At 39.8% G+C, this 26,322-nt stretch overlaps 1 protein-coding gene across 2 annotated transcripts in view; it reads left to right on the top strand.

Moving 5' to 3' along the window:
* The window catches only part of sult4a1 (sulfotransferase family 4A member 1), a 31,189-nt gene extending 14,811 nt beyond the window's left edge, over positions 1 to 16,378 (top strand). Inside the window, exons 2-8 of one of the 2 annotated variants that reach the window (XR_506436.3) lie at positions 971 to 1,101; positions 4,994 to 5,074; positions 5,183 to 5,309; positions 6,970 to 7,064; positions 7,419 to 7,557; positions 9,672 to 9,801; positions 11,063 to 11,197. Coding sequence is in view for 1 of the 2 variants with exons in the window: in XM_003221413.4 (XP_003221461.1) it covers positions 971 to 1,101; positions 4,994 to 5,074; positions 5,183 to 5,309; positions 6,970 to 7,064; positions 7,419 to 7,557; positions 11,063 to 11,175 (686 nt within the window). In the remaining variant the exon portion in view is untranslated. Of the gene's footprint in view, positions 1 to 970; positions 1,102 to 4,993; positions 5,075 to 5,182; positions 5,310 to 6,969; positions 7,065 to 7,418; positions 7,558 to 9,671; positions 9,802 to 11,062 lie in introns of both variants that reach the window. The other variant, XM_003221413.4, reaches the window with a different exon arrangement.
* The last annotated feature ends 9,944 nt before the right edge of the window (positions 16,379 to 26,322 follow it).

Genomic DNA, 26,322 nt, shown 5'->3' with positions numbered 1-26,322 from the left:
AGGTCAGCATAACCGCTGCTGTACTTATGTCCCATCTTTGTGCATTTGGCAAGCAGCTGCCCAACTAGGAAAACTGTGTTGTCAGTTATCAATTTTTGGAGTAATTGGTAATGATGGTGATTTCTGGTAAGCAATTCCTCTGTTTTTTAAACTGCAGTTCTTTTGTGTGAATCGATCAATGACCAAAATAGCAGTTGGGTAGATTTGGCCCACCAGCTTTCACTCTCAAGAGTCCACTTTTGGGAATAGGATATGGTTAACAAAAGGCAAAATTCCTCAGGCCAGGGCTCACCAGGCATTTCTGCTGTGAACCATTTTAGACCAGGAAAGTCTTTTAGCAATAGGGCAGGCCTTTCCTGGACCTTTATGACTATCGATTCTCTCACTTGAATTAGCAAAAACCCCTTAGAGGGAATGAATTGAAAAAAATCTTTTTTGCAATGGGCTGCAATAGGACATTGCAGACTTAGCCTTCCAAAGTTGCCCACTTCTACTCTAGAGTAGGACTTTAAAAGCTTTTCCACTTGTGACCGCTTTCAGCACAATAAAATTTCATGTGACCCTGGGTATATATGCATGTAATAAAAGTCATAACACATCAGGATTTGTAAGGCTTGCTAAATAGGCTGATTTTCTTTTTTATGAAGTACAGCTGAAGCATCTTCTGCAGAGTCCACTGTAAACACTGCACAATAGGTTCGTGTAAATGTCTACAACTGCCAAAAGCTCAGAAAATGGTTACTGTTGCCAAATTTTTTGAGACCCCAACATGGATCTTAGGGAACCTCATTTGTGTTTGCAATGCACACTTTAAGAAGCAAAAGCCTCTGAAAGCCCTATGAAATTCATGGATCACTATGCCAACAGTCAACTTGAAGGCATTTACACACATTTATTCTATGTAAACCATTTTTCTTGTTCTTTTGAAGCTAGTCTGCAGCTATTTATTTCCTCTTTATTACATTTGCAGGCACCAGTTTATTGCAGGAAGTAGTATATCTGGTTAGCCAAGGAGCTGATCCTGATGAAATTGGATTAATGAATATAGATGAGCAGCTTCCAGTCCTAGAGTATCCTCAGCCTGGTCTGGACATTCTCAAGGTATAATGTAATTGCCAAAACTGTATTGATCTGTTGAAACTATTTTTTATTTATTTCTGCAAAGTTTCCTTTCATCTTCTGTTCCCCTTAGCAAATCAGCTGGTTGATATGTTGGAATAATTCATAATTTATTGGTTTACTGCTACAGTTTACTAAAACATTTTGTAAGATTTATAATGCTTTAAAATAAAATGCCATTGTCACAATCAAATGCTTCAGCCAAAGGCATTTTGAACCTCACTGTTTTCCCTTTTTGGTTTATAAATGGAGGAACTAAAGAAAGCAAGGAAGTTACCAAGATGTTCCAAAAGAAGACTATTAATGAGTTAATGGCACATCTTTTCTTACTTCATAGCCCTTTCTCTTCTGTTTCCTTTTGAACTTGTGTTGTGATGTGTGAAAGGGAAACACATTCATATTTCCATTTCCAGCATGACTGTGGTCATCTATCATACTTTTTATTTGTTGATTTTTAGGAAAGTTTTAAAAACGTTACCAATTTTTATTACTACTTGTGCATTTTTCTTCTATCTTTTTTGTGGAGTGAATCTAAAAATTTCCTGATTGTTTCCTTTGAATTTTTGATTTTATGAGACTGAAAACATTTGGAAAGGGGCTTGTTTACTTGTACTTCTTATACAGTTGCTAGAACAGCTTGCTCACCGTTAGAAACACTTGATGGTAAAAATAATGTATTATCATGTGATAAGTCATGTGTCTCCCCTTGGAAAGTTGTCCGCACACACATACCTTAGTTCATAGATGGATCACATTTTTCACCAGGTTTTCATCTTTTCTCATTGGAGGCAACACAATATTTATCTTGAACACAGCAACTGAGAGAAAAGTGAAGTCCCAGGCATTGCTTTGCTATTCAGTGACTGAATAATATCCATCCACCTCAAATAACCACCCCCATTAGCTTGTCAAGGCTGACATGCTCACAAGAACACTGTTCCCTATGTCCACTCTGATGGAAGGTAAAACCTGAAACTAATGCATACTAATGAGACCAGTGGTCTTTTCAGAATGCCATCTTAGGGGCTTCTTTTCTAGAAAGAAGGTGTTTCATGCCCTTCAATTACATGGGTTTTATTTGTTGAGAGTGACCACCTGGCCTCTCTAAACGAATTCAAGTCCCCAGGGCCAGATCAGCTACACCCAAGAGTACTGAGGGAACTAGCGGAAGTTATTTCAGAACCACTGGCAATTATCTTCGAGAGTTCTTGGAGAACGGGAGAAGTCCCAGCAGATTGGAGGAGGGCGAATGTGGTCCCTATCTTCAAGAAGGGAAAAAAGAACGACCCAAACAATTACCGTCCGGTCAGCCTCACATCAATACCAGGCAAAATTCTGGAAAAGATCATTAAGGAAGTGGTCTGCGAACACTTAGAAACAAATGCGGTCATTGCTAATAGTCAACACGGATTTACCAAAAACAAGTCATGCCAGACTAATCTGATCTCTTTTTTCGATAGAGTTACGAGTTGGGTCGATTCAGGGAATGCTGTGGATGTAGCGTACCTGGATTTCAGTAAGGCCTTCGACAAAGTCCCCCATGACCTTCTGGCAAACAAACTAGTAAAATGTGGGCTAGACAAAACTACGGTTAGGTGGATCTGTAATTGGCTAAGCGAACGAACCCAAAGGGTGCTCACCAATGCGTCGTCTTCATCATGGAAAGAAGTGACAAGTGGAGTGCCGCAGGGCTCCATCCTGGGCCCGGTTCTGTTCAACATCTTTATTAACGACTTAGACGAAGGGTTAGAAGGCACGATCATCAAGTTTGCAGACGACACAAAACTGGGAGGGATAGCTAACACTCCAGAAGACAGGAGCAGAATTCAAAACGATCTTGACAGACTAGAGAGATGGGCCAAAACTAACAAAATGAAGTTCAACAGGGACAAATGCAAGATACTTCACTTCGGCAGAAAAAATAGAAATCAAAGATACAGAATGGGGGACGCCTGGCTTGACAGCAGTGTGTGCGAAAAAGACCTTGGAGTCCTCGTGGACAACAAGTTAAACATGAGCCAACAATGTGATGCGGCTGCTAAAAAAGCCAATGGGATTCTGGCCTGCATCAATAGGGGAATAGCGTCTAGATCCAGGGAAGTTATGCTCCCCCTCTATTCTGCCTTGGTCAGACCACACCTGGAATACTGTGTCCAATTTTGGGCACCACAGTTGAAGGGAGATGTTGACAAGCTGGAAAGCGTCCAGAGGAGGGCGACTAAAATGATTAAGGGTCTGGAGAACAAGCCCTATGAGGAGCGGCTTAAAGAGCTGGGCATGTTTAGCCTGCAGAAGAGAAGGCTGAGAGGAGACATGATAGCCATGTACAAATACGTGAAGGGAAGTCATAGGGAAGAGGGAGCAAGCTTGTTTTCTGCTGCCCTGCAGACTAGGACACGGAACAATGGCTTCAAACTACAGGAAAGGAGATTCCACTTGAACATCAGGAAGAACTTCCTCACTGTGAGAGCTGTTCGACAGTGGAACTCTCTCCCCGGGGCCGTGGTGGACGCTCCTTCCTTGGAGGCTTTTAAGCAGAGGCTGGATGGCCATCTGTCGGGGGTGCTTTGAATGCGATTTCCTGCTTCTTAGCAGGGGGTTGGACTAGATGGCCCATGTGGTCTCTTCCAACTCTACTATTCTATGATTCTATGATTCTATGACTCTGTTTGCTTTGGGAGCATTATTGGGGGAGGATCTGAGAAGGAGGACACCTTGTCCCACATTAGCAGAATTAGTCACACAATCCACTCCCATTGAAACACTGGGTTGCTAGTATTGGGGATGCATCCCTCTTGTCTCTCCCACCACAATGGAACCAATTCAGCATTGATTTACTCCTCTTTTGCAGAGGGACATATTGTGGGAAGGAGTGAAGCAGGTTACCTTCTTTTGCCAGCATAGTTCTAAGCACCTACATCTGGTTCCAATTCAGGGTTCTCTCCAGCAGGTATTTGGTAGTCTGTGAGTGCGTCTCATCCATGCTTCAGAATGTCCAGTATAATAATTGCTTGAATGCAGTGAGAGCATGAAATATGAAATTAAAAGTAAGATAATAAGAGTGGAAAAAGATGAATTTGGATTGGTTAGAACAGTGGTTCCCAATGTGGGCGCTACCGCCGCTTGGTGGGCGCTGCAGCAATCCAGGGGAGCGGTGCTGGCCACAGGTACATACAGTAGAGTCTCGCTTATCCAACATAAACGGGCCGGTAGAACGTTGGATAAGCGAATATGTTGGATAATAAGGAGAGATTAAGGAAAAGCCTATTAAACATCAAATTAAGTTATGATTTTACAAATTAAGCACCAAAACATTATGTTATACAATAAATTTGACAGAAAAAGTAGTTCAATACACAGTAATGCTATGTAGTAATTACTGTATTTATCAATTTAGCACCAAAATATGACGATGTATTGAAAACATTGACTACAAAAATGTGTTCGATAATCCAGAACGTTGGATAAGCGAGTGTTGGATAAGTGAGACTCTACTGTATATCTTTCTGTTAAATTTCTATTAAATTTTAAAAAAAATAATTTCCAGGGCGCTGAGTAATATTTTTTCTGGAAAGGGGGCGGTAGGCCAAATAAGTTTGGGAACCACTGGGTTAGAAGATGAAAGCCATTCTTGACTACAGTGTGTCCTTGATATTTATTGGAATTTGGTTCCAGGTCCACTGTAGATTAAGAAAAAACCTCTTTGGACACTGAAGTCTCATTATATAGAATGGCAGAGTAAAATGGTGCCCCTATATATAAAATGGTTTATTTGCTGGATTTTTAAAAAAATAAGTGGTGGATGGTTGAATCTATGGATGCAGAATCCGTGGATATGGCGGACCAACTTTATTTTCCTTCATTCGTTTCATAGGAGCTAACCTCTCCCCGTCTTATCAAAAGCCACCTTCCATATCGTTTTTTACCTTCAGACCTACACAGTGGAGATTCAAAGGTAACAGCTAAGAGAGTTTTGTGTTGTTTGTATGTTTTGTAATTTGGGGTTTGGGGTGGGTATGTAGGGGAAATTATTCAGAAATACAAATCATTTCCATGTTCTTAGGTAATATACATGGCTCGCAATCCTAAAGACCTGGTAGTGTCTTATTACCAGTTTCATCGCTCCCTACGGACTATGAGCTACAGAGGAACGTTCCAAGAGTTTTGCCGGAGATTTATGAATGATAAGTGTAAGAAACTTTGAATTCAACAGTGTAACAGCAACAGTGATTACTATGTTTGATTCTGTTTTATATCATTTAATCACAGTGAAGTATAATGTTGTGTTGCTAGACAAATGGTTAAAGCTCTATTTCAAACATATATCAGTTGTTCGGAGCTTGGAAAGGTTAATTTTTAAAACTAAATTTCTCAAACCCCCAAAGAACATGGCAACTATTCATGCTGCTTAGAAGATCCTGGGAATTATAATCCCAAAAGATTTTTCTCCAACTCAGATGCTAGTATTTGCTTGTTCTTCATGGAGGCGCAGGAAGAATGTTCTGTGTGAACTTTTATATATGTGGGCATCTGAATTGTGTGACTTTTTCCTTTCAGAAAAGCAAGGAAAGAAAACACAAAATAGATTTATTCCTGTATGAGTTTGGTAGAAGGGGTGTATTTTCTTGCACTTTGTTTTGTATTTTTTAGCATTGTACAGTCAGTCCTCCACATTTGCTGTGGTTTGGGGAGTAGGTCCACTGTTCATTCAGTGCAACTCTGTGGTCAACATCTATCACAGTGGTTCTCAACCTGTGGGTCCCCAGATGTTTTGGCCTTCAACTCCCAGAAATCCTAACAGCTGGTTAACTGGCTGGGATTTCTGGGAGTTGTAGGCCAAAACACATGGGGACCCACAAGTTGAGAACCTTTGTTCTATTAAAAACTGACCATAGAATCACACTGGAAGGACTTACAAATGCTTAGAGAATTATTCTCTCCCACTTCAGTGCAATTTTATGATGGAAAGTGATGATATCATGCTGCAGGACCTAGAGATTTCTAAAGAGAATAAATACATTAATAACACTATGTAACAACATTTTTAAAATATTCTGTTCCTGGTTTGGAAGTATTATTTCTTGTTTAATTGTGTGATAGTTACTTTGAAAGTACAGTAGAATCTCACTTATCCAACATAAATGGGCCGGCAGAACGTTGGATAAGCGAATATGTTGGATAATAAAGAAGGATTAAGGAAAAGCCTATTAAACATCAAATTAGATCATGATTTTACAAATTAAGCACGAAAACATCATGTTATACAAAAAAATTGACAGAAAAAGTAGTTCAATATGCAGTAATGCTATGTAGTAATTACTGTATTTAGGAATTTAGCACCAAAATAGCACGATGTATTGAAAACACTGACTACAAAAATGCGTTGGATAATCCAGAATGTTGGATAAGTGAGATTCTACTGTAGTTATACTCCAGAAACTTTGTTTTTGTGGCTGCCACAAACTATGCTCAATTGGTTGAGACTCTTATGAGTATTCATTGAAAGATTATAGCAAAATGTGCTGCAGGATGGCTCACAAAAATGATGTTTTAGCGCTTTAATAATCGTTTCCCATGTTTTTATGATAAAACCAATAAGACAATGACATTTATAACCCAGGAACAAAATTTGTGTTTTACAGTGTAATCAAATCAAACTCACAAATACAGAGGGCTGACTGTAAAAGTTTCTCCCTTGAGTTTTTGCTAGGAATAAATCTGCCATATCTAGAGTTTAAGGCCACCAAATTAAATGCCTTTATTTTTGTATAAATCTTAATGTTCCATAGAAGTGTTTCAACAGTTATTATTTATCCTGTGTGCTGGACATTGTGCTTCGTATCTTCACAGTAGGATATGGTTCGTGGTTTGAGCATGTGCAAGAATTTTGGCAACATCACATGGACTCTAATGTACTCTTTCTCAAATATGAAGATATGCACAAGGTAATACCAAAAAGTACAAAACACTCCCCTGAGCTTTGCCTCTGAAGCAGAAGTACAAACCACAAAAGGGCCTGTTCCAGACATAACATATCTAGGGATGGGTGCAAAGGATGTCTAAAATGCTTCCTACACCCCCTGAAGGGCATTTTGTGGTAACATTTCTTAGATGAAGATGTGGTCCTCCAAGGTTTCTTGAGGAGAGGGCGGGGCAGTGGGGTTCCCTAACTTCCAACAGTTGCCCACCTGAGCTGAATAATATTGGAGCTAGCAGTGTCAACTCAAACATGTGTGGTTACTTGAAGTGGTATATTTCTATTTCTAACTTTCTTTCTACCTGTCTCTCTATATGCACAGGACCTGGCAACTATGGTTGAACAGTTGGCAAGGTTTTTGGGTATCTCATGTGACAAAGCACAATTGGAAGCCATGGTGGAGCATTGCCACCAGCTCATTGACCAATGCTGCAATGCAGAAGCTCTTCCTGTGGGCAGGGGTATGTATGTGTGATGTGTATTAGTGAAAGCAGAAAGGAGAAATGGAGCAAGCTGAGTAGATCTTATAAGCAGTCAACTATTGTGGCATTTCCGGATAGGGAATGGGTGTGTTATAGCCATCTCTGCTTTCATTTGCTTGCCACAAAGGCAGAGGACTACTCTAGCAATTAAGAAGTACATGGGGCAATCCTGCTGAAATGTGTCTGAATCCAGATAGGAAAGTGACTGCATATTAAGCATATTATGCTTATTATGTTAAGCATAAATTAACAAATCTCTGCCTTGGAAAATTATGACTTCAAAATAGTTCTGTTACATATTTCTACTATTTTAAAAGAAAAATAAAGCAGGATTTTGAATTTAAACATGCAGCACATCATCAGAAGAGCAGTGATCTTTGAATCTTCTGGAGAAATGAGTAACAGTCCTATGCCAGGAAAAGGGCAGGATACTAAATAATTAAAATAGATTGAGTCAGATTAGTCCAATTTTTTAAAAAGGCTTTTGGAGAAGTGGGAGATTGATATTTTAGTGCAGTGGTTCTCAAACGATGCTCTGCAGATCCCTTAGGGCTCCTCAAAGCAAATTGAAAGGCTAGGCGCTTCTCTCTTCCTTCCTCCTCCTGATTCAGGAATTCATAGAAGCAGTGAAGGAGGCACCGGTCAGCCGGTTGCTCCCTCATCGCCGGTTGCTTCCCTTTCGCACATGTGACGGTAGGAAATTCTTTCCTGAGAGGAGGAGGAGGAGGAGGAGGAGGAGGGGGGAGGAGTAGCTAGAAGATATGCATGTGTACCAAGAATGGGGTTGTATTCTAGCACTACCCAAGTGCACAGTTCTTGCTTTCTTTCCCTGCTCGCACCCTTACTGCGCATGTGCAAGCTCACATACTCTGCAGTGCTCTAAAAGATGTCGGGGTGGGCAGGTTGAGATGACGGCACATGCAGGTACTCTATGACCCCTCTGTCCCATGCTTTCCCTCCACCCTCGCCCGGGAGAAGACCGAGAGGCTCCTGGGATGCAGGCCGAAAGTTGGTGAAAGGAGGAGGGCAGGAGGTGGGTTGTTTGGTTGGTGGCCCTTTCCTTCCCCTTCTTGTCCCATCCCATCTTTCAGTTGACATCTAGGCCTTTACCAGAGAGGTGCTGCCACTCCTTGTGTGAAAGAAAACAGCCCCAAAGCCCCACCCCGCAAATCTGACCCCTTTCCTTGCTCCCTTCCTTCCCTTCTCTCTATTCCCTTCCTTCCCTCCCTTCCCTTCCATCCCTTCAGTGGCGGAGTAAGTGAGCATGCTCACGTAATCCTGGCAGCAGTGACTCCTGCCCACGCTCCTTCAACCACTGCCACCATGAATATTTTTAAAAAATTGTTTCCTTTATTTATAATCCGATATATAGTACACTCTATAAACATTTCTAAATTATAGTAATATATAAACATTTTATATAATATACAAACATTTCTTGGGGCTCCATGAAAAGCTTTTGTTTCAAAAAGTGCTCCAGGAATGTTAAAGTTTGAGAACCCCCCTGCTTGAGTGTAATGGAGACAGGGGACGACAAGCATGTTAGGTTTCATGGGCTGAATTCTGCCAGCAATGCCTTTCAGTATGAGGAAAATAATGTCACGGAATATTCAATCAAATACAAATTGTTTTCGGTCTCACTTGCATTGTCTATCTCCGGCCTAAGGCAATATGATCTGCTTGATTTTTACTTCCTTCTGTTGCTCTTTGTGTTCTGCTTGGATGCTTGAAGATACCTACCATTTATTTTGGTTACACTTTACCCACCTGAAACTGTCCTCCTCTAAAAAGACCCGTTTGTGGCCTAGACATTTTCCCCCAAACTATGTGATAAAAATTTGTTGCACTTTTTCACTGCCTGCTTTTTCTATCCACAAGGTTTCTTTCTTTTTCTTCCTATTGTTGTGCTTATTGTCATTTGTGTTAATATCCTTATTTTTCCTTCCAAAATGCAACCTGTTTTTTTAATTTAACATTGTGATTTAAAAATATTTCACCGACGTAAAAATTGGGTGTTTTCATTTATCATCAGTTGCATTTTCCATATTTGTTTTTTGCTTTATGTTGGTTTTCTTTAATTTTCCTCCTTTTAGTTGATTGATGTTTACGCCGAAGATAATCCTCAATTGCTGCGAAAGCAGGCCTTTGGTTAACTCACGTTCCTTACTTTTGCTCCGTGTCTTATCACAAAACACAGTTTGATTAACCAAATTGTGAACCCAGGTGGGTGACTCTTTGACTAGCTGTCCATGAATATGGCTGGAAAATAACTGCTAGCAAGACAAACTCATATAATTAGATGTATTGTGGCAAGTCTGGCATCTCTCTGATGTGTTCAAGGGAACATACGTAGTCCCCTGTTGTTAGGAATGGTTTTGCTTTTAGTCTCCCAAGCTCAAGAGCAGGCAAACAGAAAATGTACTCCCTCCTTGAGTCTGGCCACTCTTTCCAAATTCTCGCATATCCTGAGAAATGGACTGAATGTAAATTCAAGTCATATCTTGAGATCTGGCAACCGTTATCTCAGTTATTGTTGCAATAGCTCTATAAAATAGTCCCACACTAACATCTCTATCGTGCAAGCAAGGGAACCCAAGGCAATGATCACTTACCCTTCAGATCTGAATTGAGATTTTTAAAAAGGCCTTTTAAGCAAAAGGCTATGCTAAGTCAACCTCAGTGAAAATATGGTTCATACTTTGGTTCATAAAGTGCCTCAAAGGGATTACTAGACGGAATTAGAAACAGTAGACTTCATTCTATTATTTATTAATACGAAGGGCGCAAAGCTTTTCTTGTGTATCTTCAGGTGCTTGAGGGCAAACAGCTGGGCATAGGAGTTTTATATCTAGCAGTAGTTATCCAACACAGTTATTTTTTTTAAAAAAAATCTAAATGTGTTTCTTCCTATATATTTGTTCACACAAAGAAAGTGTATGGTTTATGCAGCCAGGGATTGGCCTGGCCCCTTGTGACTGTGAGCTCCAAGTAAACACATGTTCTGTGTGGGACATAACTTAGAGGCTGAAATACTTGCCTCTATTTTCAGATATTGGTGGCACCCAGTTCATTTGTGGCTCCATATTTTCTCCCATGCAGTAGAATGCACTTGAAGCCAGCATTGCAATTGAAACAACAGCCACCAAATGACTACTCTGAAAATGGGTAACTCAGCTTACAATGCCTATGGTCCCATTGGTAGTATATGATGTGTCTCTTTCTGTAGATACCCTTAGAAACACTGTGTATTCAGGATAAGCTGCAATGCAGACCTTCCCATGACACATCTGCTTGTTCTAATCAGACATTTTACTTGTACTCTGAAGTATGGCAGCAGATGAGAGAGACTGAGACTACAAGTTTGGGTGGGATTCTAAAGTATTTTGCAGGATTAGCCTCTCTATTCTGTTAACAGATCCTGTTATATCATCTCAGTTACTCAGCCTGAATCTCTTTTTCTTACCCCCTCCTTTTTCTTTTCCAGGAAGAGTTGGATTATGGAAAGACATCTTCACTGTTTCCATGAACGAGAAATTTGACTTAGTTTACAAACAGAAAATGGGAAAGTGTGACCTCACATTTGACTTTTATTTATAGAAACTAAAATGCATGTCTATGAAAAACAAAAACAAAAATGCTAGCTATATTGTAGCTAGAAGTGCTTTTTGCATTCATTTATTACTTGCTGGACACAATGTACATGTTATGTGTATCAATATTTTAAAAGAAAACAAGGGCACAATGCACTAGGAAGTTAAGGTAAGAAGATCCCTGTAGGATTGATGAAAGTTCCACAGAGTTCGGCACTCATCTGTTGGCCAGATGCCTATGGAAAACTCACAAGTAGAAATAGAAGGCAAAGAAGGCAACTATTGCCTTTCAGATGTTAGACTGGAATTCTTATCAGTCATTGCCAGCTCATCAATTGATGAAGGAATATGGGAGCTGCAATGCAACCACCAGGTGGGGTGACATTCCTGGTACAAAATCAACTAATTTTCTTTATTATAATCCAGCAATGTCGCAAAGCTCAAAGTTGCCCATCTAGAATATGTGGAGGCATCTACCTCATTAGGATACTCTGGCAAAGTTACCATTCATTTCAATTTAGATTGTGCAGAAAGTCTTCCCAGTGCATTATGCCCAAACAAACTAAGCAAACAACGTATGATACAGCTCTTCCTGAACCTTTCCTTCCTTTGCAAACGTGAATATATCTATCTCCAGAATATTTGGCTGCTATGAATGCATTTGGGACTTGTAAAGTATGTATTATATATGCTGTTAGGGATGTATACTTTTTCATATTAGTTTCTTTATTTAAAAAAAAATATTACAGAAGCTTTTAGAACATTTAGTGGACTACACACAAGTTTATTTTCAGAAGAAAATGGTTATGTGCTGAAAAATTATCTCAGGTGTTTAGTTGTTATTTCCATGTTAATTCTTAGTTAACAAGGGGCACAATGATCTCATTCCCACATATTTGTTTAAATTATTGCCCCTATATTATTAACCAGTTAAACATTGGAACCCCATTTCTCTCAAATTCCTTCCTCATGATCCCTGAGAAAATAATTACCACAGAATTTCGCCTCAAGATGATTTTGATCTGGCCCATTACTGGATTTATTATAATCAAAATTTTAACCAAAGGACAGCAACTGGACACCTTTGGACCAAATCTGTTTTTCCTTCAGCTACCCATTCTAAACCCAAAGGAGAAGTGGAGAAATACCAAGTTTTGAGGTTGAGTTATTTGATGTTTAGCTAAAGGGAGGGGATAAGGAAGTACCCCTCAGAAAATAATGAATTATCCTTCAAGGCTCAAATTTTGTCCCCTCATGAAATTTCATTCAAAATTTCTAGCATTACATAGAGTGAGACACTGAACACTGTTCCTCCCTTGTTTCTGATTTATGGTGATCCTAGGGCAACCTGGTCAAGGGATTTTATTGGCCAGATTGGTTCAGAGTAGGTTTCCTTTTGTCTCCTCTGTAAGATGCATTCATTCAGGCATTGTGTGGCTGCCCATGTATATCCACTGAACAAGTCAACTGTCAAGGACAGATTATACTTTCCTGAGAGTGCAAGGGCATCCGGATGACATACCTTTGTAGTTCATTAGTGAACAGGGAAAGGAAACATCTCTGGATAACCTTGTACAAAAACATTGTGCAAGGAGGCACTGTAGATCTCTTTACGCAACATTTTAAAAAGTGTTTTCATTAGCAAAACTGAACGGTTACACTGGCATAATCCATTAACAGGATCTTGCCCTTGGGTCAAGTTATAACCAACATAATAAACTGGAATCATTTTTTTACCCCAGGATTCATCATCTGTTTTGTTTTAACAGGTGAATGTATATGCACCTCTATTAGCTTAGCTAGAATTGTAGTCACAACAATCGACAACTCTGGCTGACAGAACTCCACCAGTCAACGTGTGACATGCTAATAGTAAGGGAGGGATTTCATTTTGATATTTATAGATTAATTTTAATTTTTTTTCAAGCATCTGTTACTTATGCACTAAATATATAAAGGAACAGGCATATGTGTCCACAGTGATTTTGGTAATACCTCCAGTGAGATGCTTGACCACTGCAGTCTGAATGGGGCCACCTTTAATGTACATAGCTTCTAGTATGGGGATGTTCAATTGTTGCTTGTGCTGTCATGCATTAAAACTGAATATCCGAAGAAACTATGTATTATGTAGCAGGGATACTATATATATGTATTTCATAGCATCTTACAGTGCAATTCTTACAACACTGCCTCTTGATGGGAATTTTAAACAATTCGGTAGCATGCAGAATACAGTTCAAAATTCAATAGCAGCCACAATAAATCTGAACAATTACCACAATGTATGCTTGTTGTATGCTTATTTAGAAATATCATTCTGTATATAACTTTGAGTGGTTTACCTTTTAATATGAGGATCTATTACTCTCACTTTTCACTTTCTGAAAGCATCATCAGGCTACAAACCAGAGGACCATCTTGTTTCTTTAAGAACCTGGAACTCAGAGAAGATATTGTCCCACTTTTCCTCTTGTGCTTGCTAGTGTAATTGCCTACCTCCTCTGCCAATTTCCAACGCAGGGGTCCCGCTTGCTCCAGTCTGTGTGGGGCAAAGAGAGGTGTGCCACATTACAACCTGGGTACTCCTATGTTTGTAATCAGTGAAGTCAAAGAAATTCCGTAATTTCTTCTCTCATTGTATCTTGCCTAGTTTTTCCTAAAAACCCTGCCCTCTCTGACCAAGACCTCTGCCAACAAATCTTGTTTGTTCCAGGAGGTGGGTGTCTATTTCATCAGTGGCTTTAATATATTGTCTTTACCAATAAGAGTTGGTTCTGTAATATTTTTAGTATATTACACACCTTAATTATTACATAGTTTATATTTATTAGTGATGTCTCTATGTATTATGACTTGTCCTTTTGATTTGATGTTTGGATCTGGTTAAGTGTTCATTATTTATTTATTTATTTATTTTATTTACAGCATTTATATTCCGCCCTTCTCACCCTGAAGGGGACTCAGGGCGGATCACATTACACATATAGGCAAACATTCAATGCCTTTTAACATAGAACAAAGACAAGACAAACATAGGCTCCGAGCGGGCCTCGAACTCATGACCTCTTGGTCAGAGTGATTCATTGCAGCTGGTTTCAGCTGGCTTGCTCTCCAGCCTGCGCCACAGCCTAAGCGCAGTATCTTCTTTGTTGTAAGCCATCCCGAGCCCCCCTGGGGAGAGGAGGTGGGATATAAACAAAGCATTATCATTATCATCATTATTGAACATTCAAACTCCACAAGACGACATACTTTTATTGGGACAATTCTAACTCAAAAGAAAGGAGCAGATAGCTTTGCACAGGACAGGGACATCTGGATTGCAAGAAAAGCTATTCCCCTGTTGGTGGGGCTGAAATATATCCTCTGACTTTTATTGTTCCAGTCCTCACAAGGCAAATAAGGGAAAAGGTGTCTGCCTACATTGAAATCCCTCAATACCATCTTAACTGGCAACATATGTGTCAGAATGTAGACATGATTGCCATTTTTCCCCTGTATGATTTTTCATAACTGACTGATAAAGAAGTCTGCAAAGCTTTAAATGCTTGTGTACTGCATCTTACTCTTTGGAGTTGGCCCAATAAAGAATTTTCTGCTTGTGGGTTTTGGGTTTTGTTGTACTTGCTGCAGGGTTAACATGGTAATTTCTGAATAATAATAATAATAATAATAATAATAATAATAATAATAATAATAATAATAATAATGGGGGGCCCTGGTGGCACAGTGTGTTAAAGCGCTGAGCTGCTGAACTTGCGGACCAAAAGGTCCCAGGTTCAAATCCCGGGAGCGGAATGAGCGCCCGCTGTTAGCCCCAGCTCCTGCCAACCTAGCAGTTCGAAAACATGCAAATGTGAGTAGATTAATAGGTATCGCTCCGGCGGTAAGGTAACAGCGCTCCATGCTGTCATGCCAGCCACATGACCTGGAGATGCCTATGGACAACGCTGGCTCTTTGGCTTAGAAATGGAGATGAGCACCAACCCCCAGAGTCGATCACGACTAGACTTAACATCAGGAGAAACCTTTACCTTTAATATAAAATAATAATAGTAATAATAGTAATAAACTTTATATTCCGCTCTATTTCCTCGAGGAGAATCAGGGCAGATTACAGAACACATATACGGCAAACATTCAATGTGGATTATACAATTAACAAGGACAAACAATACATAGACAGAGGTAAAGGCTTTTCTCCATCTTTTCCATTTCTGGCATCTGGAGGCTATACTAGACTCCAGCCGTTACGGGGGGTGGGTGGATGGGATGCTCCCATTTTCCATGTCGAGGAGCTATGTCGTCCTTAGACATCCTCCCAGATCGAATTGTCGGCATGTCCTTATGGGCAATTTTTATTACCTCCCTGCTTACCTCCCTATTTCTCTACTCACATCTCTGTTTTCGATCTGCTAGGTGGGCAGAGAGCTGGGGCTGATGGTGGGTGCTCACCCCAACCTGGGCTTGAACTGCCAACCTTTCCATCGGCAGGATTTTCTGCAGCAGCTTGGCGGTTTAGCCTGCTGTGCTAAGCCCGGCCCCTCATATACTTAATCATATGTTACTTAAAAGATTTAACTTAAAACCTTTGTCTTTAAGGTGTCACAGGAGTTGGATGTTTTACTGTGACAGACTCACAAGGCTACTCTTTGGAAAATTAAACATTACACAAGGATAAAAAGGGACATGGTGGGAAAAAGGAATATAATAGCATATTATAAAACTAACTTTTTATTTTTGCATGAGCTTTCATGGATATAAACCCACTTGCTTGCCTGTGATTCAGAGTGATAATAAATGCTCAGGCATGGGAGTCTCCATCTTGCAATAGCAACTCTGTTTGTAGGAAGAAACAGCAGCATAGCAAAAGCCTGTTCCATCCTATTTTGCATCTTAGAAGTTGTTGGAGAAAAAAAATGGTCCTTCGGGTTTGTAACCTCACATATTTGGCTCAAAGAAATTTGTGAGGAAGGACGACCAAATGTTAATATTTCCACCAGGTAGAAGGAAGCAGTTGTCTGTCGATGCAGCTGATAGCAAATGGTGTTGAATTTTGTGGATGGACAGCAACTCTTGTATATTTGTGAGTGAAACTGCTTTCAGTAAACTTTATTTTTATATTTTTAGTACTGTTAATATTTAAGCACTATACATTATACTTCTGTGCTTGCTTGCTTATTTAATAAAGACATGTTCTATGTACAGTGGTTGTTTTTTTAAAAATTATTCCATGGTTACCATAAGCAAAAGCACCTGGGGAGGATTGAAAGAACTGGAGAAAGTGCAGGTGTCTGTTTCTGGAATTGTTCCATCATTACTAATGCCGTACTCTTCCATGGAGAATGTCTTAAATTCAATTAATATTTTTCCAAATATTTTGCCATTTAAAATATTATAAAATGATGTTGGATCAGATAAACCTTACTCAACACTGCAGTTCCTATGATTATAGCTGTATCACCAAGTTTTAATTTTTTTGATAGTGTGTTACCCCAATCTGTTTTCCATTATGCATTCTTGCCAAAACCAGAAATTTTAAGGGGGGATATCATTACATAAAGAGCTCTTTCTTGGTCTAAATACAACCAGGAATGTTCTGAACTCATTTCTAACATTAGTAATAGACTAGATAATGGTTAGTATAGCCAAGCTGAATGAGGCTGGGGTGTTGCTTTGGTAGCACTGTTAGTTGTCACACATCCACCCCTCAAAACTACAAGGACTTGTCAGAACAAAAGCATTTTTTGGGCCTAAATTGGCTCAGAGAATGCAAAAAATGTGGTGAGTTTGCTTCATAACTTCTTTTGGGGCATTTTTATCTAATTAAACATGAGGGAAAGTCCTCTTGGCAACTACTCCTAGGTTATGGAACTCCTTCCCTATTTTTTATTATTGTTTTGTCATTGTATCCCACTCCCACCCTCCCCTTCTTGTACATGCAATTTATATAACAAACTACAGAAGTTACATTTGAAATATCAATCTCAATCTTAATTTTTCCACTCCACGTCTTAGTACATTCTCTAAATAGTTCTTAACTGGTTCGCACATCCACTTGATTATTGCAGTCTTTTCAATTTTATCTATTTTGTTCCATTAGCAATTTCTTATTTCCACATTTAACATAGCAACTATATACTTATACCAATTCATCAGAGTCCATTTTGTTTTATCTTTCCAACCCCTCACTAAAACAATTTGTGCATGCACTATTAATTTGTCAACCATTTTTTCTTTTTGTGTATTACTCACTTCTGTTATCCTTGCATGTAGTACATTTCTATTAACTTACTATTTGTAGATTTAGCATTCTATTGATTTCTCCTTCAATCATTCTCCAGTATTCTTGCACTCGATTGCATTCCCATATCATGTGATTTAACACCTCTCTTTGTTCACAACCATGCCAACACCTGTCCTCATCCCTGGTTAAAAAAAACGTGAAAGTTGTCCAGGAGTTCTGTATTATTTTGTAATATTTTCCTTCTTAACAAGAGTGGACAGAATAAGGGCACTAAAAATGTTTATAATATCAAAATTGATATATTTATTCCAAACATTACCAAACTGTTACGAGTCAGACGCCAGCCAATATAAACAACTCAGTTTATTGCAAAAACAACACAAAGGAGCCTAAGAAACAACCAAAAGGAGGCTCAAAACTTTCTCTTCAGTGTGAGGTAACAATGTCCAAAAAGAACTCAAAAGACCCAAACTTGGGATATAATCTGGATTATCCTGGGAAATAATCCAGATTAAAACAAACTTAGTTGAAGAGGCTGGAAACTCGCTCCACCTGCTGGTTGGAGCTAAACAAACACATGAAAGCTACTAGCAGTAACCCACAGTGACCAATGGCCACACAATGCCCCAAAACGTTGCTAAAGCAAAACCACATTGTAAAGGAGAAATCACAGCTGCCACGTCCGATCCGCATCGTTAGGGAGAAGTCACAGGCGTCGAGTTCCAGTCCAGGTCATCAGGAAGAAGTCACAGTCACCGAATTTCAGTCCAAGGTAAACACAAAGAGCCAAAGTGACGGAGGCAAGCCGGCAGCTAATGCATAAAACCAACACAGGACAATCCAGAGCAAACCCACACAATGCCAGCCCCCGTTGCCACCAAAAACCCAGGTTAACACGTCCCAAAGCAGACTTCCAAACACGTCTTCTGAAACAGATCCTGAAAAGCGCCCAACAAAACACCTTGCCGATTGCAAAGTTACATTAGCAACAAACTTACTTTTATCTACAAGTCCTCCTCTGAACTTGAGCCAGCCAATGTCCCATCCACAGCTGGTTGCTGCAAATCCTCATCAGAGCTGGAGTCACCCAACGCCCCACCTCCAGCTGCAGCCCTTCTACGATCTCTCCAGCCAGACCACCTTCTATCTAAACCCATAACTCCACAGGATCCATCTATATCTTCTGCGTGTCATCCCTCAAATGTACCACTGCTTGTGAGCTCCTCAGAATCTCCCGGAACCTTAGTCCAATCCATCACCTCACTCCCAGAGTCTGACATCCCATCCTCCTGACTCCCAGTCCCACAATCCCCTTCAAAACCCTCAAAGGTATCATCATCAGAGGGCTCCATAAGTATTTCCCGGATTCTCTTCCTTTGTTGCTCCTCACGAGCAGTCTTCCTACCTCTTCTAATACAACTAGAAGTATCTCTACTTGAAAACTCCATCACAACACAAACATAGTGGATAGGAAGACACTAACGACATCAGATAGAAGAATAAGAAAATGGGCAGTCAGAGGAAAAAGGCCCAGAATAAGGAACAAATGGTTAAATGCAAGAGGGAGGCTGGGGGATTCCAAATTTAGAGGTCACCTCAATGCGTTTCAAATCCAAAGATTTTTGGAAATACAGTATATTAAAAAATGGGCAAATATGGAGAATATAATAAATAATAATAATAAACTTTATTTTTATATCCCGCCCCGTCTCCCCGAAGGGACTCGGGGCAGCTCACAACAGGGACAAGCCCGAAACAACAACACAACATATTTGACAAAAACTTAAAACATTCCAACGATACCCAAAATAAAATAATGGACAATACATTAAAATCCAAGCAGATAAAATCGGAGTAATTAAAAGCAAACCAGTAATACCAAAGAGAAAGAAATAATATTTAGGAAATGGAGTAGGAGAGAAGAAGCAGAATTTAAGGAAAAAAGAAAGAAGTTAAGTCCAGGCAATGAGAATAAGATGGCAACTATATGGCAAATTAATTACAATAATAACGAAATTATAGGCAGAACATTGAGATCAATTGAAAGTAGAGGGAAAGTAGAGGAGGATTTGTATACAGTAAATGGAAACCCTGTAGAACAAAAAGAAATTCAGAATTGGATAGGATCAGGGAACTGGATTCAAAGCTGAGCTATAAGACAGGAAATTTTTAGACAGAGGGAAAAAATTAGAGAACAGGATAGTATGTTTGAGAGAGGAAAAGAAGATGGCACGGTAAAAGAAGAAATAATAGAGGAAATTTTCCAAACATGATACCAATGACCCTTCCTCCAGTGACATTGCAGGTTATAGCAAGCACGATAAACATGTACAAGACCCCTGCCAATGTCCTCCACAAACACCATACTGCCCACCACCCAAGTGAATGTTTTCATACGGGGACAATTTCATCCTAGATTTTCTGTTTTTCCTTCACCACAAACATCCCAGTGTTTCTGACTCTCTCCATTGGTGTGGAATTTGCATGACCACCCACTGGCTCTCCCATGTCTGTTTCCTATTATTTTCTATGGCGCACAGCAAACAGAGGAATTGATCAGCAACTGAACATACTAGACAGGTTTGGAGAGAATTCACCATGATTTATAGGAGTTGTAGGTACTGGGATGTATAGTTCACCTGCAATCTAAGAGCACTCTGAACTCCACCAATGATGGACCTGGAACTCACTTGGCACACAGAACCCACATGGCCAACTAAACATACTGGACGTCTTTGGAGGGATTTACAGGAGTTGTAGTTCACCTACATCCAGCGCACTGTGAACTCAAACAATGATAGATCTGGACCAAACTTGGCATGCATATCTGATATGCCCAAATTTGAATACTGGTGGGTTTTGAGGGGAATTGGTTTGGACATTTTGGAGTTGTAGGTACTTCCACCAAATATGGAATTGGACCAAACTCGGCATACAGAGCCCCCATGACCAGCAAAGATTTCTGGAGGTGTCTGGGGGAAAGTCACCTTGATTTGGGGGAGTTGTAGTTCACCTGCATCCAGAAAGCACTGTGAACCCAAACACCGATGGATCTGGACCCAACTTGGCACACATACCTGATATGCCGAAATTTGATTATTGGGTGTGTGTGTGTGTGTGTGTATGTGTGTCTGAAGGGAACTGACCTTACTTTCTGAGAGTTGTAATTCACCCACAATCAGAGAAACTGACCTCCACCAATGATGGACCTGGACCAAACCTGGCACACAGAACCCCCATGACTAACTCAACCTACTGGAGGGGTTTGATGGGATTGACTCACCATAGTGGGAGTTGTAGTTTACTCTACAGCTAGACAGCACAGTGAACCCCACCAATGATTCATCCAGTGTAAACTTGCCCAACAAAACTTTTAAGTACTGATGGATTTTCTTGGGGTTATTCTGGCATGATGTCAGTTGTAGTTAATCCACAACCTTATGCATTTTGTACAATTAAAAAATAGACCTTTTCAAACAACACAGGCAATGCCGGGGACTCAAGCAAGTAATATATAAAGGCATAAGTGAATAACTCAGGGCCCCTGGTGGCACAGTGTGTTAAAGCGCTGAGCTGCTGAACTTGCAGACCAAAAGGTCCCAGGTTCAAATCCCGGGAGCGGAATGAGCACCCGCTGTTAGCCTCAGCTCCTGCCAACCTAGCAGTTTGAAAACATGCAGATGTGAGTAGATCAATAGGTCCCACTCCGGCGGGAAGGCAACATCGCTCCATGCAGTCATGCCGGCCACATGACCTGGAGATGTCTATGGACAACGCTGGCTCTTCGGCTTAGAAATGGAGATGAGCACCAACCCCCAGAGTTGGTCACGACTGGACTTAACGTCAGGGGAAACCTTTACCTTTTTAAGTGAATAACTGAATAATTGAAACCATGGATAAATGAAACTGCATATGTTGGTTCCATGGATATGGGGATCGTGGTGTACTGAGGCTATCCATTTCCCATCAATCAGTCCCACAATGCTCACCATGCCATTACATACATTTTTTTGAAAAGTAATTCAAGTTCTGTTGCACTTGTTTGGAATTTTCTCCCCATGGTGTGATCCCATGCTGCTGCTGTAAGTGTGTGCATGTAGAGCCACATCTGTCATCCCAATATGTTGATGCCTTCCATCCATTTGGCTCCCTCCACATGATTCCAGTTTAGAGGCAGTTACTCTCTCCAGAAGCAGACATGCATTTTTTTTAAGACTATGAATTCTGTGCTAATGGGGCAACATAACAAATTTGTTTCTGATCAGGACAATTTTCCAGAAATCTCCAGCAGAGGGGAGTATAGCACAAACAAAAAAGATGCACAAAAGCTGTAGTTAATGATTGTAAAATTATTTTAAATCTTTCTCCTTGCCTCCCTGCATTTTTATTCTGGTCAAGAGACAATCTGCACTCACCTTACATTCAAATATCTATTTACTTTATACACATAAAAATAAACAAATAATAAACTATTACATCCATTTTCCTACTAGCCTAGAGACAAATGAGTAACCTGCTATTTTCTTATGCTCTTGTCTAGGGCCCCATCTGCAATCTATATATATAAAAGGGTAATGAAATTTCGGCCTAGGACAAAACAACAAAACTACACATCCCAGAAACACTAAACTTGGCAGCACAACCCCTCATCCATGCCTCTACGTTCATACAACAAAAAGCTCCAGCTACTCCAGGAAACAGCCAGGCTTTGAGACTGCAGGGCTATTCACTGCTATTCCATCTGGCCAACAAAGGATTCCCATAAGCCACAGCAACGCGTGGCCGGGCAAAGCTAGTTCCCTATAATTCAGTGTCTGAATGCAGACTAACTGCATTGAACTTGATTATATGTCAATGTAGACTCATATAATCCAATTCAATGCAGTTTATTTGTATTCGAAAACTGGATAATATGGCAGTGTAGTTCCAGCCTAATACAGCCTGGTTTGATTTATTTCCTCTGAAGATGAGAATTCCATTTTGTTGTTAGTATCAATAGTGAAAATAGATACAGTAGAGTCTCACTTATCCAAGCCTCGCTTATCCAAGCCTCTGGATAATCCAAGCCATTTTTGTACTCAATGTTTTCAATATATCGTGATATTTTAGTGCTAAATTCGTAAATACAGTAATTACAACATAACATTACTGCGTATTGAACTACTTTTTTGTCAAATTTGTTGTATAACATGAAGTTTTGGTGCTTAATTTGTAAAATCATAACCTAATTTGATGTTTAATAGGCTTTTCCTTAATCTCTCCTTATTATCCAAGATATTCGCTTATCCAAGCTTCTGCCGGCCCGTTTAGCTTGGATAAGCAAGACTCTACTGTACTAGCTTGTTTTGTTTGAAAAAATTATCAAAGCTCTTAACTATCCTGCAACTGTGAATCTTAAAACTTAATTATGCGTTCTATGCAGCTATTTTGCACAAATCACAGAGAGGAATCCAGATTGAATCTTATTAAGAGAAAACCAGATGGACTCAGTAGATTTACTCTTAAGTCTGGATGAATCTATTAGCAAACAAAGGAACATATTTTGAATCTCATTGACACACAGCATAGGCGGCACTCACAAAAGCAACTTTTTAGATTACAGAATCAACAGAACGGAATACAGCCTATATATGTCATTTTCTACACCATGGGTTGCATCTATACTGTCAAATTAATTCAGTTTGGACATAATTTTAACAGCCATGCTCAATTCTATGGATTCATATACTGTATGATTGCAGCTTCACTTAGGGACCTGGTATGTCAAGCTTACTAAAAGGCCAGATGAGACACAGAAGCAAAATCAGAGGTTTATTCTCAATGGCCAGAGAGGATGTCAGCAGAGACAGCACTCCAAAGAACTGACATACTGCAATTGCAAATACAGAGCATATTTATTATATTTGGACAGCTATTCAATACACTTCTGGTTGGTTCAGAAGTGTCCAGCTATAATCCATCCTGTGGTTGGTCCAGGATTCCCTCCAACATCATTGCTGGTTAGTCTTCGTTGTGATGGAGAACTTAAATAAGCTATTATTTGAAGAGCCTGACTTTATTGATCCGCGTGACCGGAAAGGAATGCTGTGGCAATTGATAATGGGTTTAATAATCTGGCTTCGGTGGATACAGTGGTGTTAGTCCAAATAAACAATGGGTGCTTTAAGTTGATGGGTATTTCAATGGGTGTCACAAGGATGGGTCTGACTTGAGGCATAGGTGAGGGAAGGTTCCCATATCATATCATATCATATCATATCATATCATATCATATCATATCAGGCAAAAACAGGAAAAAGAATCCCAGGCTCTGATGCAAGCCCATTGTGTTGTCTGCCAGTTCCTTTTAAAAGGATTATGATAATTTGTTTGTTTCCTGGAGTCCAGGGCATGTTGGGCAACACTCCAGAGCAATTCATGAAGAGTTATTACAGGACAAAAGCAAGGTGGGCTTGCTATATATCTCAATGGAGCCATGTCTCATAATTCATATATTTCATAATTTGAGGTCTGATTTTTGAAAACACATGGAAGTTGTAGTTTTACAAAGTCTTTAGTCTTCTCTTCCACAGAATGCTTGTACTTCATCAAACTACAAATCCAAGGCTTCCATAGCATTAAGTCATGACAGTTAAAGTGGTATCAAATGGAATTAATTCTATAGTATAGATACAACTCAAGGTGTAGAAAATGGCTTTTGTGGACTACATTATATTCTGGGGATTCTGTAATCCAAAGAGTTGCTCTTCTAAGGTGTGCATCCATTATTCCTTTTGGAATCGTGGGAGTTGTAGTTTTACAAAGTCTTTTTAGCCTTTTCTGCCATAGAGTTCTGGTGCCTCACCAAACCAAAAATCTCAGGATTCCATAGCATTGAACCATGGCTGTTAAAGTGGTGTAAAACTGCATTCATTGTTCAGTGCAGATGCACCATCGGACAAGTCTATGGAACTAATACTGAAATACATGCAACATTGCTAGTGCGGAAACAGTGAGAGATGCATCTAGATAAAAATGAATTAGAAACACTACTTCGGATTTCATATTTCCTATTTCTTATCAGGCAGAAATGAGACAGCAATAAAGAAGCAAATGTGTTGCTGCATTTCAGGAAAGAATACTACTCATCGATGGCTAACGTACTGCTATAGTTGCTGGAGTGAATGTATTTATATTTATATTTACAGCATTTATATTCCGCCCTTCTCACCCCGAAGGGGACTCAGGGCGGATCACATTACACATATAGGCAAACATTCAATGCCTTTTAACATAGAACAAAGACAAACAAACATAGGCTCCGAGCGGGCCTTGAACTCATGACCTCCTGGTCAGAGTGATTCATTGCAGTTAATTGCAGCTGGCTTGCTCTCCCGCCTGCGCCACAGCCCGGGCCTATGGACATTGTTTATAAAGCAAAATGGTTTTTACTGTTGTTTTAACCACACATAATTAAGCTTTTAGATAATTTACCAGGGCTTTGTCTTCAGATATATATTGCTTTATTGTCCTTCTATGACTTAGTTTTGATTTACAACTGAGAAGCAGGCAAAAATATTTCAACAGTAACTGTAAAATGAAAGAAAAAAACAAACAAATAGAATTTAACGTTTCCTTCAAAAATAGAATTAAAAATCCTAGTTCCTAAATAGAATTTTTGGCTTCTGCTTGGAAATTTTACTTTTTTTGGCCTCTAGTTCTAGTATTCTCTAGCCAGCACGGCCAGTGGCAAAATGAATTATTTAAAAGCCTAAATATGCATGCATAACATGTCAAGAGCCAATTTTACCTTATAAACAATGCCCATTGGAAGCTTCTGAGAGCTATAATCCAAAAAGGAACTTTCCTTCCAAACTTTCTACTGAACTACATTTTAGTAAACACAATGTAGATGATCATGAAATAGTTTATTCCAAGCACAGTACTTCTTTATCTCCCACTGTGAGACCACCCACACTGAATTAGAGCACTTCAACACTGCCATGGCTCCCATTCTATAGAATCCTGAGATTTTCTGTTTGTTGTGACATCATGGTTCTCTGACAGAGAAATGCAAATATCTCACAAATAAATGTGAAATGTGCCAGGGACCAGTGCTGTATTTGTGCCTGGTGATTTCAACAATTTCAACAATTTCTTACTCTCAAAGAACCAGTGGCTAATGGCTTTGGCTGTGTCACTGGCCCACAGACCATCATTTTAGTAGCCCTGGGGGCCTTCCTATTATGAACAGAAGAAGTCCACATGTCCAGCCATCACCGAAACTTCTAATCACTGGAATACCTCCTAGCCCTTCCAAGTGCTTTTGGATCAGAGTTTCTCAACTTGGGGGTCAGGACCCCTGGGGAGGGGGTTGCGAGGGGTGTTCAGAGGGGTCGCCAAAGACCAGTACTTTCTGTTGGCCATGGGGCTTATGTGTGAGACGTCTGGCCCAATTTGATTGTTGGCGGGGTTCAAGGGGCTCTTTGATTGTAGGTGAACTATAAATCCCAGCAACTACAACTCCCAAATGTCAAGGTCTATTTTCCCCAAACTCCACCAGTATTCAAATTTGGGCATACTGAGTATTTGTGTCAAGTTTGGTCCAGATCCATCATTGTTTGAGTCCAATACTCTCTGGATGTAGGTGAACTACAACTCCAAAACTCAAGGTCAATGCCAACCAAACCCTTCCAGTATTTTTTTTTAAAAAAATATTGAAACCATTTACCACAGATGTGAGTCACATTAACAATTACCTTCCAGTATTTTCTGTTGGTCATGTGAGTTCTGTGTGCCAAGTTTGGTTCAATTCCATCGTTTGTGGAGTTCAGAATACTCCTTGATTGTAGGTTAACTACAACTCCCAAATGACAAAATCCATCCCACCCCAACCCCACCAGTTTTCAAATTTAGGTGCATCAG

The sequence above is a fragment of the Anolis carolinensis genome, chromosome 5 (genome assembly GCF_035594765.1).
Source record: "Anolis carolinensis isolate JA03-04 chromosome 5, rAnoCar3.1.pri, whole genome shotgun sequence".
Lineage (NCBI taxonomy): Eukaryota > Metazoa > Chordata > Lepidosauria > Squamata > Dactyloidae > Anolis > Anolis carolinensis.
This window is presented reverse-complemented; position numbering and strand designations above follow the sequence as displayed.